The sequence below is a fragment of the Malania oleifera genome, chromosome 4 (genome assembly GCF_029873635.1).
Source record: "Malania oleifera isolate guangnan ecotype guangnan chromosome 4, ASM2987363v1, whole genome shotgun sequence".
In the NCBI taxonomy this organism is placed as follows: Eukaryota; Viridiplantae; Streptophyta; class Magnoliopsida; order Santalales; family Ximeniaceae; genus Malania; species Malania oleifera.
The window spans coordinates 103,507,375-103,521,850 of NC_080420.1; the positions used below are offsets into that span (position 1 = coordinate 103,507,375).

Sequence of the window (14,476 nt, forward strand, 5' to 3'; positions counted from 1 at the left end):
TTTGCATGCATTTGGCAAACTTATTACACAACTCATCATTAGTTGCTCCAAAAATGATATCGTCCACATAAATTTGAACAATGAGCATATCATCATTTTTAGATTTGATGAAAAGTGTAGTGTCAATCTTGTTACGGGTAAACCCATTTTCTAGTAGAAAGCCGCTAAGCCTCACATACCAAGCTCTAGGAGTTTATTTCAATCCATATAAAACTTTAGGCAACCGGTAAACATGATTGGAATGTTTATGATTCTCAAAATCGGGTGGTTATTCTACGTATACCTCTTCATTAATGTAGCCATTTAGAAAAATGTTTTTAACATCCATTTGAAATAATTTAAAATTTTTAAAAGCGGCAAAGGCAAGTAGCATTCAAATGACTTCTAACCTAGAAACAAAAGCATATGTTTCATCAAAGTCAATCCCTATTGATTATACCCTTGGGCAACTAGTTTAGCTTTATTCCTAGTTACTACCCTATTCTCATCTTTCTTATTTATATATATCCATTTAGTTCCAATGATGGTGTACCCATTAGACCTAGGAATTAGAGTTCACACTTTGCTTCTTTCAAATTGATTAAGTTCTTCTTGCATGGACATCACCCAAGACTCATCCTCTATGACTTCTTTAATATTTTTAGGTTCTTCTTGGGATAAGAAGGCAGAGTGATGTACTATATTTTTCAAGGAGGATCTTGTGGCTACTCCACGGGATGGTTTTTTGCCTATGATTTGATCTATAGGATGACTTCTAATGAATTTCCAATCTCTAGGTAACTCCTGATATTCATTATCTTCGGGAGATTTTTCATTTTCTTCTGGGTCTTCACTTGCATTATTTTCAATAGATAGTTTATCTAGACATTTTCTAATATCAATATCATCTTCATCATCTTTCTTAGGAAATGGATTAACTTCATCAAACATAACATGAATAGATTCAATTACAGTCAATGTTCTTTTGTTGAAAACCATATATGCTTTACTATTTAATGCATATCTTAGGAAAATACTTTCATTAGATTTAGAGTCAAATTTTCCTAGATGCTCATTATCTCTAAGCACAAAACATTTACAACCAAACACATGAAAGTAGGAAATATTAGATCCAATGTTCGGTGGTCCGAACGCATGAGGTCAACACAATTGTTACATCTGTGGGTAATTAGGTGAAAGTGTATGCTTGATAAAGACACATATTAGATTGATTAATTGTGAAATATTAACATCGTTGTTAGGTAACCTGAAAGTTTGTAATTAAAGGTTTTTCGAAATTAGATCTTAAAGTTCATAATCTTTTAAAAATACCCAATTCACCCTCCCCCTCTTGGAATAATATCGTAATTCATATAATATGTCTAAGAATTCTATATACATGTTTACACCATAAAAAGTTACATTTTCCATGGAATGATGAAGATTTACATAACAACAAAATGCTTTCAGTGTCTAGTTATAACCAATCCATAACTCAAGAAGTGAAAAAGAAGAGAGCATACCTTGTCATCTTAATCCATAAGTCAATAAGAATATTAAAAACACCAATAACATTCAAAGAATATCTTGCCTTTATATCTCTCTTGCCTCTTCAATATATGTGTTTGTCTATTCCTTTTCTAACCTTTTTATGTGCACTCTCTCTCCTCCTCTCGACATGCATTTCCTTGGGAGCTTAGCTTCCTTTTCGTAAACTCTTGGAAGTGAGGGTTTTGTCCTAATGATCCCTTTTTCAAAAATACCCTTACAGTCCAAGAAGTTTACTTTTCGTGGCATATAAGGGTGTTTTAGGACACATTTCACATTTTTTGAATATGAAACCCGTAACTAAGTTAGGGATATCCTCCTATTTTAATAAAAGGTCATCTAAGCCTTAAAAATGTAAAAATTTGAAGCTTCAACTCAACCCAAACTTAGGAGATACAAGAAAAGATCTATAAAGCTCAAGCCATATTAGGTGATGTGATTGCAAGTGCAAGAAGCATTTGCCAGTTGAACTTCTGGTTGAGAGTGAGAGGCAAGAATTAGTTGCAAGAAGGTTGCAAATTTACCCTAGGGCCTTTGAAATCAAAGCAAAAGAGAGAAAGGAACATGGTTTCAACTTAGGCCTTGGGCCCATCCACAATAAAGACTTTGGGCTAAATAAGTTCACACCTAAATAGCCTAACCTCGAGACATTTAAAGGTCTTAGCTTAAGTTAGCATAGAGAGAGGGAATAAAAATAATATGGAGACTTCAGATGCGGTTCCTTCGTGTAGAGAGTTAATGCCCACGCATTATGAGTTGGGCTTTGTCTACATCTCTATAAATGGCTTCCTTAATCAACAAATGGCTTCAATAAATTACATCCACTAATTCAGACTCTTTCAAAGCCAAAGGACTTTATTAATTTATACTGTAAAGGTCAATTTTACCATCATCATTCATTTAAATCAAAATTCGACAAAAACATACATTATTCACTTTTTTTTTTTTTAAATTAAATTTGACAAAAAGTTAGAGTCAAGCTAATTAATAGGGTAAGTTTGAGCTCAACTTGTTACACCTACATATAAGGATAATAATTAGGTAGAACTTCTCTATTAGTAACCAAATAGAGTTTGGTGGCTCCCATCATGAATTGTGCTCGTGAAACGATTAGATATACACAAATTTACCTTTCAAAAAAACATAATTACCCTTCAACCAAAAAGAACTATTGACTAAAAATTTTATTTAGTGCTTGAATATTCAAAAACTCAAATTTTAATTTTAAATAAAATTTAATAAAAATTGCAACAAAACCAACTCAAATCCATAAACATTTAATTTCAAAATCTTTTGCTCATAATCCCAAATATAACCTTATTGCATTTACCATGAAAAGAGAAAAAGGGTGTGAGTAAAGAAAGGGGATCTACTCACCATTATTAGGAACAAATAATAATAATAATAATAATTATGGAAGGTTTCCCTCAAAAAGAGAATCAATAAATGCAGCCAACAAGAAGCACATGGCCTTGTTCCCTATAAAGGACATGGGGCCTCCCTATCCCATTGCCACTTGCTCATGGATCTTTTAATTCATTACCTCCTCAACCAATCAAATAATTATTAAAAAAAAAAAAACAAATATAATTTAAAATAATAAATAAAGGATCCCATAAAAAAAATACATGCCATTTTTTAAAATTTTAAATAAAATAAAAGACTAGTAGGGGAACAAAAAGACACAGCTAGCTACACCCAATGAGGTTATTATTAAATTAACAAGCCATTCATAGTTAATGACAAAAAAAAAAAAAAAAGGCTACACATGATGATGAACAACATGGGTTATTGTTCCTAGCTTTGCCCATTAAATTTCCAACTTCACATTCATATATATATATATATCATCAAACCCACAGTAATCCAGATGCATGCATGTGCCCAAACTTTTATTAGCTTCTGCTCTTGCACTTCTCCACTGCCCTTGGTGCTGTGATTCATAGACAAAAAACTTCTCAAGAAATGGGTATATGTGTTTATACATAAAGAAAATTAAACTTTCTTCTAAAAAATTACTTATTAAATACAAAAATTTATATGTTAATTGTGAAAAATAGTTTTTATTTATGTTAAAATTTAAACGAGTGGAAAATAAGATCCCGATTTCTTATACTCACCTAGCCCAATTGCCTCAGAGCCTTTCATTATGCGCAGGCGCTTGCATGAATCAACGAACATCCTAATTAAAAATTTATAACTAATTAATCACATTGAACCATAAATTATTAATATATACTTTTTAAAATGATGACATTCGAGGTCATTTACTAATTTATCAAGACAATGAGTGTATCTCTTTATCCTTTTTTCACTTAAATAGATGTAAATAGTAGCTTTCAAAACTCAAACCCTAAACAGAGAGTTTTTGAATATTATTGAAGGGTCCTCAAAGTAGGATTGATGGAAGAACTTACTCCCATGGAACATCACCCACGAGCATCCAATCTCCATCCTTGTCTTCATAGGTTGGCACGTACTCTGACCCATTAAGAAGATCTATCAATTTGCTCTCATTCATAAAATCCTTCATCCCATTTGCGCCGCAGTTATCTTCAACATTCAAACATCAATTATTATTATTATTATTATTATTATCGCTGCTGCATGCGTAGGGTGTGGTTAATGAGTTTAATAATAATTACCAAAGGTGAAGGAGCTGAACATTTTGCTAAGGGCATCGGAAAGCTGCTGGTAGCTCTTGTACAGCTTGAGATCCACCTTGCGCAGGTAAGGTGCGCCGTCCATGCTAACCTTCACGAAGGCTGCGCCGCCGCCGCTGCTGCTGCTGCCGCCGGCGCTGCTGCTAGTGCCGGTGGTGCTACCTTTATTCTCGCCGCCCACCTCGCCCTTGTTTTTCTGCACCGCCATTGTGTTCTTCCGGAACGACTTCACCGGCGGCCATCCCACTACTTGAGCCCTGTAAAATTTTAACCAAATTACCATAATTATTAATTCTCCGTTATTAATTATATATTAATCACTACATTATTTTTATTATTCACCTTCCACGCGCAGAAAAAATATTCACAAAACATATAAACATATACAAAACCCTTAAATCTTTTGATATCATTATAAAAAAAGAAAGCTAAAAGTTAAAAACATAAACTAAAACTCAAAAATCTTGATTAATATTTATACAATTAAAAACTTAATTAAAAATACTCATTTTCATATTTAAATTAGATAATATTATAAAAATATGATTTAAATTTACATTATCTTTTTATTTTAATTTTAAAATATTTAAAATGATAATAAAAAATTGTTGTAAATGGTTGCGTAGGTGTGTGTAACTGGTCAAATTTACGATCGGACGGTCATTGATTATTCGCAAGTGTTTTACGAGCCTTTAATCGTAACAGGACTGTTTGGATGTTGACAATAAAAGGATTCCATTTCCATAGGTTGCTTTGTCCACTCAACAACCAGCATTAGGCCTTAAATCACGTAGCTGGCTAGTACCTTTCAATAATGTGTGATTTTCTGGCATCATCATGACGTAACATTGACAGGGCGGATGATATTATACATATTTTAATTGTGAGATTGTCTAAACCTAATTAATAATTATTTGAGTTCTTCAGAAATGAAATTTAAGGACTTCGACTTTTATATATATAGATATATAAACCCATGAAAAGAAAACAACTTGCTCAACTAGGTCAACTCGGGTGGTAAGGACAAACTTCTGACTTTGGAAGCCCCAAGATCACGAGTTCAAGGCATTATTCCGGTGAATTATCAAGGTTCCGTGGAATTGGTGCCGCACCTAGGTTCAACGACTTGTCATTGGATATAGAGGTCCCAAGTCATTAAAAAAATGAAAGAAAAAAAAACAACTATAAAACAATTTAATTATTTAATTTGAGAAAAAATTTTAAAAAATTTTGAAAGAAGAAATGAGATTTTTTTTTTTCTTGAAAATGATGTATAATTTTTTGAAAGGGAAAATGATGTATAAATTTTTTTTAAGAGGTGAAAAATGATATATAATTATCTTAAAATCATATGAAAGTAAACAAGTAGAAAACCAATTAACATCCCATTAAATTTAAAGTTATATTATCAGCCAAAGTTTTCATGTAAACTTCAAAAAACACTGAAATATTTTTTATTTTCTTGTTTTCTTTTTTTTTTTTATTTTTTTTTAATAAAAAAATAATAGAAGACTTTCCATGTATTTTAAAACCTATTTTAGAATTTGAAAAATAGAAGAAAGAAAGAAACTATCAAGGGATTGATTTTATTTTTGCTTAACAAAAGAAAAAAGAAAGATGAAAAAAAAGAAACATAGAAATTTTAATTTTATACAGATTTAAAATTTTACATTTATATATATTAGAATAAATTTTCACTCCTATTTAATAGTATTAAATATATATTTTTTTAAAAAACAAAACTAATTTACTCATTTTCTTTCTAAAACAAAATTCCTTGATCCAAAGGCAGCCCAAGTCTTAGTACGTAAGTTCCAAGATCAAGATCAAGATCAAGATCGATCTCTCTCTCTCTCTCTCTCTCTCTCTCTCTCAGCCAGTCAAAACGTACAGAGGATATACATACCTAACACTCACCGACCCATAGCGTAAAAATTACTAACTGAGAACGTACACATACCAGCATTATTTAACGAAAACATAATAAAAAAAACAAAAACAAAAAAAGGAAAAAGAAAAAAACAAAAGAAAGAAAGACATACTTGGCAGCCGGAGGTTTCGCCGGATCGTTAGACCGAGGAAGAACAGCAGTCTTCTCCTTCATGGACGTCTTCTCCGTCGAATGATCTGACGTCCTCCTGCACTCATTCGACGACAAGTTAAGCTTCAAGTCGACATGGGCTTCATCAAACCCTCTCTTCCCACAAGCACTGCCACTGCCACTCCTCGCCGCGTCTCCGCCTTCGTTACCGCCGCCGCTTCCGCCTCCGGGCAACCCAAGCCGCAACTCCGTTTCTTCGTAAATATTCATGCTGTACTCCTGTCGGTGCTCGGCTCCAATAGTATCCTTTCGATCGTACGCCTTCGTTTCTGCACACACTTCTTCTTCTTCTTCTTCTTTTTAATTTATGCTAATAATTATAAATACGAACGCTGGGGCTGTTTGGTTTGCGAGAAAATTAAGAGAGAAAAGGAGAGAATGTGGGAACGTTAATTAGAACCGGGAAAGCAAGCAGCTAGGTGAGAAGAAGGGCGCGGTTAGGAGGAGCGTGGGATAGATATAGGGGCGGGGGAATGTGTTTTGACGGGTAGGATTAGGACACGTGGAAGAAGGGCATGGCTCGGATCATCCGTGGGACTGCGGAAAAGGTGACGTGGTGGGTGGTGTCATTACCGGGATGAATGATTGTAGTGTGAGGAGTGGACACGGGACAGACAGACACACCCAAGTTGGCTCTAGCTCTTCTTTTTTCACGTACGCTTTGGTGGGCTCCATGCTCCATCATTTTGTTGTAGGGTAATATCTATATAGGATGGTGCAATATCCTAATTTTATTTTTTGTCCTATAAATTTGTTTTTTTATTCCTCTAAAAGTTATATTGTAGATCTAGAAAAAAGTTACAAGAATTTAATCTGTGATTTGACTAAAAATGAGGAGATCAATGCTACATTTTGAGTTTTTCTTTTTTTATTAAAAAAACATTATTTTTTGAATTAAAAAAATATTAGTATACAACAATTGACTGAATATAGATGCATTTGTATTAGAGTATGATCGGCTTTTCAAAAGTTGATCACAAAAGTATAATCGATGTTTGAAAAATCCAATTAGCATGTATGGTTTATTTATGTGAATCCATGATCACCTTAAAATCCACTTTTTAAAAGTTAGATGATGATGAAGGAATTCTTGATATTTCCTTCGAAAGCCTCTCTCGTGTTCAGAATTGTGCAATCCGTATGACAATTTCTCCGAGCCGACTTCGTGTCCTTACTATCTTTTCTCTCAGCTTATTTCTTGAAAGCACACATTGTCCGGCTTCCAATCTTCCATCTTTTACTTTATTCTTCTTTGTTGGCTAAATCATTAAATCCCCTATCTTTCTTTGAGATATTTTTGGCTATCATGGGATTTCTGCAGTTGCTTCTGTCGACTCAGTACGTTCTCAATTTCTATAAATTGTCGGCAAAAGTTCAATGCAGTCTTCCTGTCTATCCCTGATTTTTTTTTTCCAACTTTCACGACTTTCTCCACTTGCTTTTGTCTGTGCTTTTTTTAATCCCGAAAAATCCACAATTTCACAATTTAGCCTTAATATAAATTGTTTGGAAGTCTTACTTGTTTGTTTGAAGGGTGATGGTGGTTTTGATATTAGGAAAGTATTCTCTTATATTTTCTCTGATGTAGGGGGTTTTTTTATCCACGCCTTTTTTTCTATAATCTTGCTTGGAGTTTTCAAGCATCTTGCTTGTTTTCTCCTTTGATAATGATATTACCTTTTCAAAAAATAAAAAATAGTTGGATTTCTTAACAAATTTCAATCTCGTCCCCTTTTTCCTTCATGCTCTTTATATAACGGGTTTGTCTAAGTCTGGGCTAGCCCAACGATGTATAGATGATGTACATCCTTAATACCTACTTAATCTGAAGGTCACTGATTTGATCTCCTTTGTAGAGACCCAGCATGCAGACCAAACCATCGACGGTTTGGTGGAGTTAAGGAAAACCGTCAACGGTTTTGAATTACCAAGAGCAATTAAAGTAAAAATGTAGTAAAAACTATTTGGTTAAAGACCAAACCGTCGATGGTTTCCATGAAACCGTCGACCATTTTGTCTGGGACAACAACATATAAATATGATTTAATGTGACGACCTCAAAAGTACTACATTTTTTTTATACTATTACTCTGACACTCATATTACTATTCACAATAAAATCTCATACCGAGAGTGGTACTGAGGATACCTGTTTACAAAATATACTACCTAAGCAGCGGAAAATATAAAAATACATTAACCTTATTTATAATACCAGAGCTTCAGTATTTCCTAAAATATACATATACATCTCTCAAAAGAAACACAATGCCCTAGAGGCATACCCAAAAATACAACTCCCAGCTCAAAACTTACCCTGCAGTTAGGGCAATACAAAAGTCCTTTCTATTCAGAGCATGCTCCGCACACATATCTGGATCACCTGAAATGTTTCGAATGTTAGGGTGAGACATCTCTCAATAAGATGGAATAAATTACAACCAGTGTGTTGCAAATGAGTTTTACATGAATAACATAATTATTAACTCAACTGTGTCGGATAACATTTCAATATACAACATATCATAACTCACACCTATGCCTTTTTAAAATAAACTTTATATTTGAACATACTTATAACTATAATAGGTAGTTCTTGTTCTCTGTAACACTATATACGTATATTTATATAACTGTGAAAGCTTCCCTAGATGGATAACTGTATGCATGAATTAACCCCGCATGCTCGGGTTGTGCGACATGTGGGCGGGACTTAAATCTGACTGGCCTACAAGGCTAAGTCAAACTATAACATCTGTAATACGATTGGCCTCCTTAACCTGGACCTGACTGCCAGGGAGCCTGCGTCTCTCCTCTAGGCACAATCAATTGTTCCATTCCACACTCTATTTGAGATGTGTGGTTTCACTCTATACTTTGTTAGCAATGATACCATGCTCTGTAATCTGTACTAGTCCATCAAGGATCTGATAGTATATAATACTATTTCTGTATATTATTGTTTTACCATGATTTTGTAATAAACTGCAATACCATGATTCTGTAATAACTATAAATCATTGCTTTGTAATAACTATGTATCATGGTTTTGTAAAAGCAGTGTATAATCATGGTTCTGTAAAAGTTATGTATAACCATGGTTATGTAAAAGTTATGTATAATCATGGTACTATAAAGGCTGTATAAAATTCTATATTAAATCTCTGTATTATATCTGATATTTTCCATGCCACACAATTTTAATGAAACTATTATACTATAATATGTACGGGTAAAACTATACTTTCCTATTATATGAAAATAATACATATCATTTGTAAAACTTTCCTGCAACCCAAATTTCTAAATTTTCACAAATATACCACAACTGTAAAATTCAAAACCCATAAACACATGTTATATTTTAATTAATAAAATTTTCAAACAATTAACTAGCATAACTTATTCCCTTTACCTGATTGTTAAGAAGCCTGCTAAAATTTCGTAATCATGCCCGCGACATTCATAACTCAAAAACCCTGTATTCCACAAATCCCAATTTATCCATTCACCCCATAATAATGTTCATATTCACATTCCTAGGCCTATACACCCATTAAACCAATTAAAATACCAACAAACATCATAAACAACTTCCTTACCTCAGTTTGGGATGGTGTCTTGGATTCTCAAAACACAATTTTGCTCGTCAAATTGAAGAGAATCGCCACTAAACTTTAGATACGGAGTCTGATCATCAATTGAGCGATTCTAAAGTGAGAAAATGAAGAGAGAGAGAGAGAGAGAGAGAGAGAGAGAGAGAGAGAGAGAGAGAGAGAGAGAGAGAGAGAGAGAATGAAGGTTTTAAAATTTTAAAAGAAAAAAAATGCCTTGCAGCCCTTATAAGCATTTTGTTTCAAACAAAAACCATTGACGGTTTTCTTAGGTTCCTAGAAAACCGTCGTCGATTTTGTCTTTAACTTTACCTAGTTTTCATAGTTATCCTTTTACCCGGCTGTGGTAAAACCTTATAACCGTCAATAGTTTTCTTAACTCTTCAGAAAACCATCGCCGGTTTTCTCCTCACTAGATCATTTTCCTTTTTTCCTTATTTTTTTTTAATATTATATTTTTTGCATCTCTACACTTAAGTTCATTTTTTTAGAAAATTATCTCTCTTTTCTAGGACTGCGATCTCTCTCTCTCTCTCTCTCTCTCTCTCTCTCTCTCTCTCTCTCTCTCTCTCTCTCTCTCTCTCTCTCTCTCTCTCTCTCTCTCTCCTTCCTCAAGTTCTCTCCATTTTTAGGTCATGTTGAAAAACAAACACCACTTCAGGATCCTAGCTCCGATCCTCAACATTTTAACCGGAGCGGATTTGTCGTTTAGACATCCTAGGCACCACTCAAAGTATAAGGTAAAAGGAATAGATTATGTCAGTTATTTTTGGAAATTTAACTGATTTAAAAGGAGTATGTGATTATATCAACATTATATACGATTTTTATGAATATTCAGGCATATGGATATGGTGATTTTGATTTTTATATTTGTATTTGGCAAAAACTAAATTGAGTAGGGTAATCATCTCTCTTTTCATATTAAACGTGTATTTTGAGTTATATAAAATTATGAAGATGATCATACCCTTGTTTTTAGCGAAATATATTTTCCTGGGCAGCTAATTACATTATAAATTATCACTCAAATTATGTGGCATGATGAATAGTTATGGTACGACAGTTTTATACTAAGATACGATATGACAGTTATGATATGACAGTTTTATATCGATTATAATATGACAGTTTTATACTGAGATACAATATGATAGTTGTGATATGACAGTTTTTGTAACGCTTCAGACCAGTCACGTAGGGCCCAGAGTTTTATGAGACCATCCATGCATCTCTGATACCATTCATGTAGCAGAACTATTTAAACAATCTCAAATAAAATAACAGAGTGCTATATATACATATTCAAACCCATAAAAAGTATAACCACATTCTCCAAATTACATGACCAAAATAATTAAACATAAAATTATACATATATCCGTTCTTGAATCCACTCATAATACTAACCCTGCTCTGGAGCTTTCTAAGCTCAATCACCTGAAAGACCTGAAAAGATTGATAAATCGTCGGGGTGAGACACCTCTTAGTAAGAAAGAAAAAGCTATAAAAGGTATGTGGCATAGAGTTTAATATATATATATATATATATATATATATATATATATATACAAAAATAATCATTCATTACTCAATATCCTTAGCACTAAAGAATCCACATCATCCATTACATTCCTGTCATCTGGTAATATACACACATTCACAATTATTTTTACTCATAATTTCCTAATAATAGGGAAGATTACCCGCCCATACAAGTAGCTTCCCTCAACTCCAACACTAATGGTAGGGCACTCACCTTCCTCGGTAAGCCTTCAGGATATGTATCTACATAAAGTCGTCGAGAATATGAGAGATTACCTGCCCAAACAAGTAACTTCCCTCTGCTCTGGTATCACAGAAAATTACCAGGGCACTCACCTTTCTCAGCAAGCTCTCGGGTGGAGTATTCTACTTTACCATAAATACTCATGTAATTAAAGTTACACGCATCCAATGCCATCATTTCACAAAGATCCACATATATACGTATACCACAACAAATCCACACAGGATACATACATATAATCTTCATTCACACCCACACAAGGTTCAAATCCACACAAAATACAACATCCACACAGGATATCATCACATAGATTACACAGTCCACATAGGACTATCATCACACAGATTACACGGTCCACACAGGACTATCAACCACACAAGTTATAAATTCACACACACAATCGCGTTCATAGTAAATCGGTAAAAGAAACTCCTCATACCACTGCCAATGTTTTACCCCCTTAATATAAATGCCCATATAATGACCTCCTCATACCACTGCCAACGCTATATCACAATTTACATGAACCACAACACATAAAAAAATCAACCACTCAAACACAACCACACATATACTACAAAATACACAATCAAATAGTATTCACCACCGATCAGCATTTTCAATCAAATAGAATTTGCAGTCCAAACAGTAATCACAAGCACACGATAAATCATAATCTCGCAACACTCGTAACCATTTAATTATGAAAGTTAATTCCATGCCATACAATTTTTCTTAAATACCATATATTTAATTAAAATCATCCTTGATTCGAAAGTCTAACCATTTAGAAAATTATACCTAAAATTATATATATATATATATATATATATATAAAATTTTATACTGGAATTTAACATGTTCAAAATTTAATTAAAAGGCTGTTATAATGTGTAACAACCCAGAAAATTTTAACTATTTAAAATAATAAGAAAGATAGAAGGGAAGGAAAAAGAAATTTTTAAAAGGTGACAGCGAGCAATCGTCGATGAACCAACTGGTCTCGTCGACGAGTGTTCTGTCTTGACTCGTCGACGAGGGCACATGTCTCATTGACAAGGAATTATTGAAAGGGGTTTTCACATGACTGAAAGTCATTGATGAGTTTGCTATTTCGTCACCGAACTGTGTACTAAGACTCGTCGACGAGTCCATGTGTCTCGTCGACAAACCCCTGCTTATATATAGCAAATTCTTTTATTTCAACGCGAAATCTGTTGCATGTACCCTCTCTCTCACTAGAATTTCGGACCTACTACCTTTTTCTTCGATTCCAGGCTAGATTTAGCTCGGTTCGATGATCGGAAGCTACCACGAGACTCCTGAGAAGATTCTCTACAATATAGGTGGAGCGGATCTTCTATTTGAAATGTTTGGGAAACATCCCAAAATCAGGGTAAGTGAAATAATTTAGGGTATTATTATTATTTTGAGGTATTTGGAGCCTATGAAGTATTATAAGGGTGTTTTACTAAGATTTGAGGAATTTGGAATTTTTGGAATACAGTGTCTCGTTTTGTTGATTTTAGGTCGAATCCTGAGGAGCAGGTAAGGGGAAATATTTTATAATAGCTTTTTTATAATTTTAAATGACTAATTTCGAGTATAATTTCTACATATTCAAGTATAATTTTCTGAAACATGCTAGTATTGAAAATACTGATATTATATATATATTTATTATATTGGGAAATATCGTGTGGTTGAAACCATTCTTGTTAATTAAATGATTGTGAGCATTATGGAATGATGAATCATTGAGACTGTGAATATTGTTTGACTGTGAATTCTGCTTGGTTGAATATACTGGTTGATTGCGGATATTGATGTTGTGTATATTGTGGTAGAACTATGGATGTGTTGAATAATTGGTTGCTATTGATTTGTGTTGGGGTTCATGTACATTACGATATAGCGTTGGCAGTGGTATGAGGAGGTCGTTATATCATACTTGGTATAACCGTCATATAACGTTGGCAGTGGTGTGAGGAGGTCGTTATATGAGCATTTATATTGGGAGGTAAACATTGGCAGCGGTATGAGGAGGTTGTTTACTTATTTGCCATGAATAGGGTGTTTGTTTTGTATCCTGTGTGGTTTGATTAGTCCTGTGTGGACATATATGTTGTGTGTTTGGTTTGTCTTGTGTGGACATATATCTGTGTGATTGGTTAGTCCTGTGTGGACCAGTCTTGCGTGGACATGTATGATGTAATTGACAGTCCTGCATGGACCAGTCCTGTGTAGACGTGCATGTTGTGTGTGTTAGAGTCCTGTCAGGACAATTACATGATATATGGAAGTAGACCCTATATGGGTATGATTGAAGAATGTATGAATATCCTGTGTGGATTGATTGTGATATGCGTATATGTGTAGAGTTCAGTGAAACATATATGGTTGGCTGCGTGTGACTTTAGTTAATTAAGTATTTATGGTAAAGTAGATTACTCCACCTGAGGGCTTGCTGAGGAAGGCGAGTACTTTGATAATTATTTATAGGTGGGTGACCATCCCTATTCTTGGTGACTTTACCTGGATACATAACCCAAGGGCTTATTGAGAAAGGTGAGTGCTCTGGTGTTATCACTAGAGTAGAGGAAATCTACTTGTATGGGCGTGTAACATTCCCTATTCTTGGGAATTATCAATAAAATATTTATGATTATGGACATGTGATTGGATGACAAAGACGTTGACCATGTTGTGATTATGAGCGTGATATTTTGCTGCTTGTGGATCACGAACACATTAGGATGGATATATTAATTATATATTAAAC

At 33.9% G+C, this 14,476-nt stretch overlaps 1 protein-coding gene across 2 annotated transcripts; it reads right to left on the minus strand.

Annotated features, from left to right (window-relative positions):
* Positions 1 to 3,220: 3,220 nt before the first annotated feature.
* LOC131152635 (auxin-responsive protein IAA16) lies at positions 3,221 to 6,744 on the minus strand. Of its 2 annotated transcripts, XM_058104392.1 has the most exons (5): positions 6,233 to 6,744; positions 4,173 to 4,447; positions 3,945 to 4,080; positions 3,648 to 3,709; positions 3,221 to 3,460 (listed from the first exon to the last, which is right to left on the minus strand). In XM_058104392.1, exons 1-5 carry the CDS (start codon positions 6,499 to 6,501, stop codon positions 3,423 to 3,425), a joined length of 780 nt encoding a protein of 259 aa, XP_057960375.1. In that variant the 5' UTR covers positions 6,502 to 6,744; the 3' UTR covers positions 3,221 to 3,422. The 2 variants fall into 2 exon arrangements, with proteins under 2 accessions (XP_057960375.1, XP_057960374.1); XM_058104391.1 differs by having other exon boundaries at positions 3,221 to 3,709; positions 6,233 to 6,724.
* Between the last annotated feature and the right edge of the window lie 7,732 nt (positions 6,745 to 14,476).

What these genes read in the sequence shown, in the direction of transcription:
- LOC131152635 (XM_058104391.1), bottom strand. Translation starts at nt 6,501, where the DNA reads ATGAATATTTACGAAGAAACGGAGTTGCGGCTTGGGTTGCCCGGAGGC. An exon ending in GCGAAACCTCCGGCTGCCAA is followed by an intron (nt 4,448 to 6,232) that starts GTATGTCTTTCT and finishes AAAATTTTACAG; the next exon opens with GGCTCAAGTAGTGGGATGGC. An exon ending in GTTCAGCTCCTTCACCTTTG is followed by an intron (nt 4,081 to 4,172) that starts GTAATTATTATT and finishes TGAATGTTGAAG; the next exon opens with ATAACTGCGGCGCAAATGGG.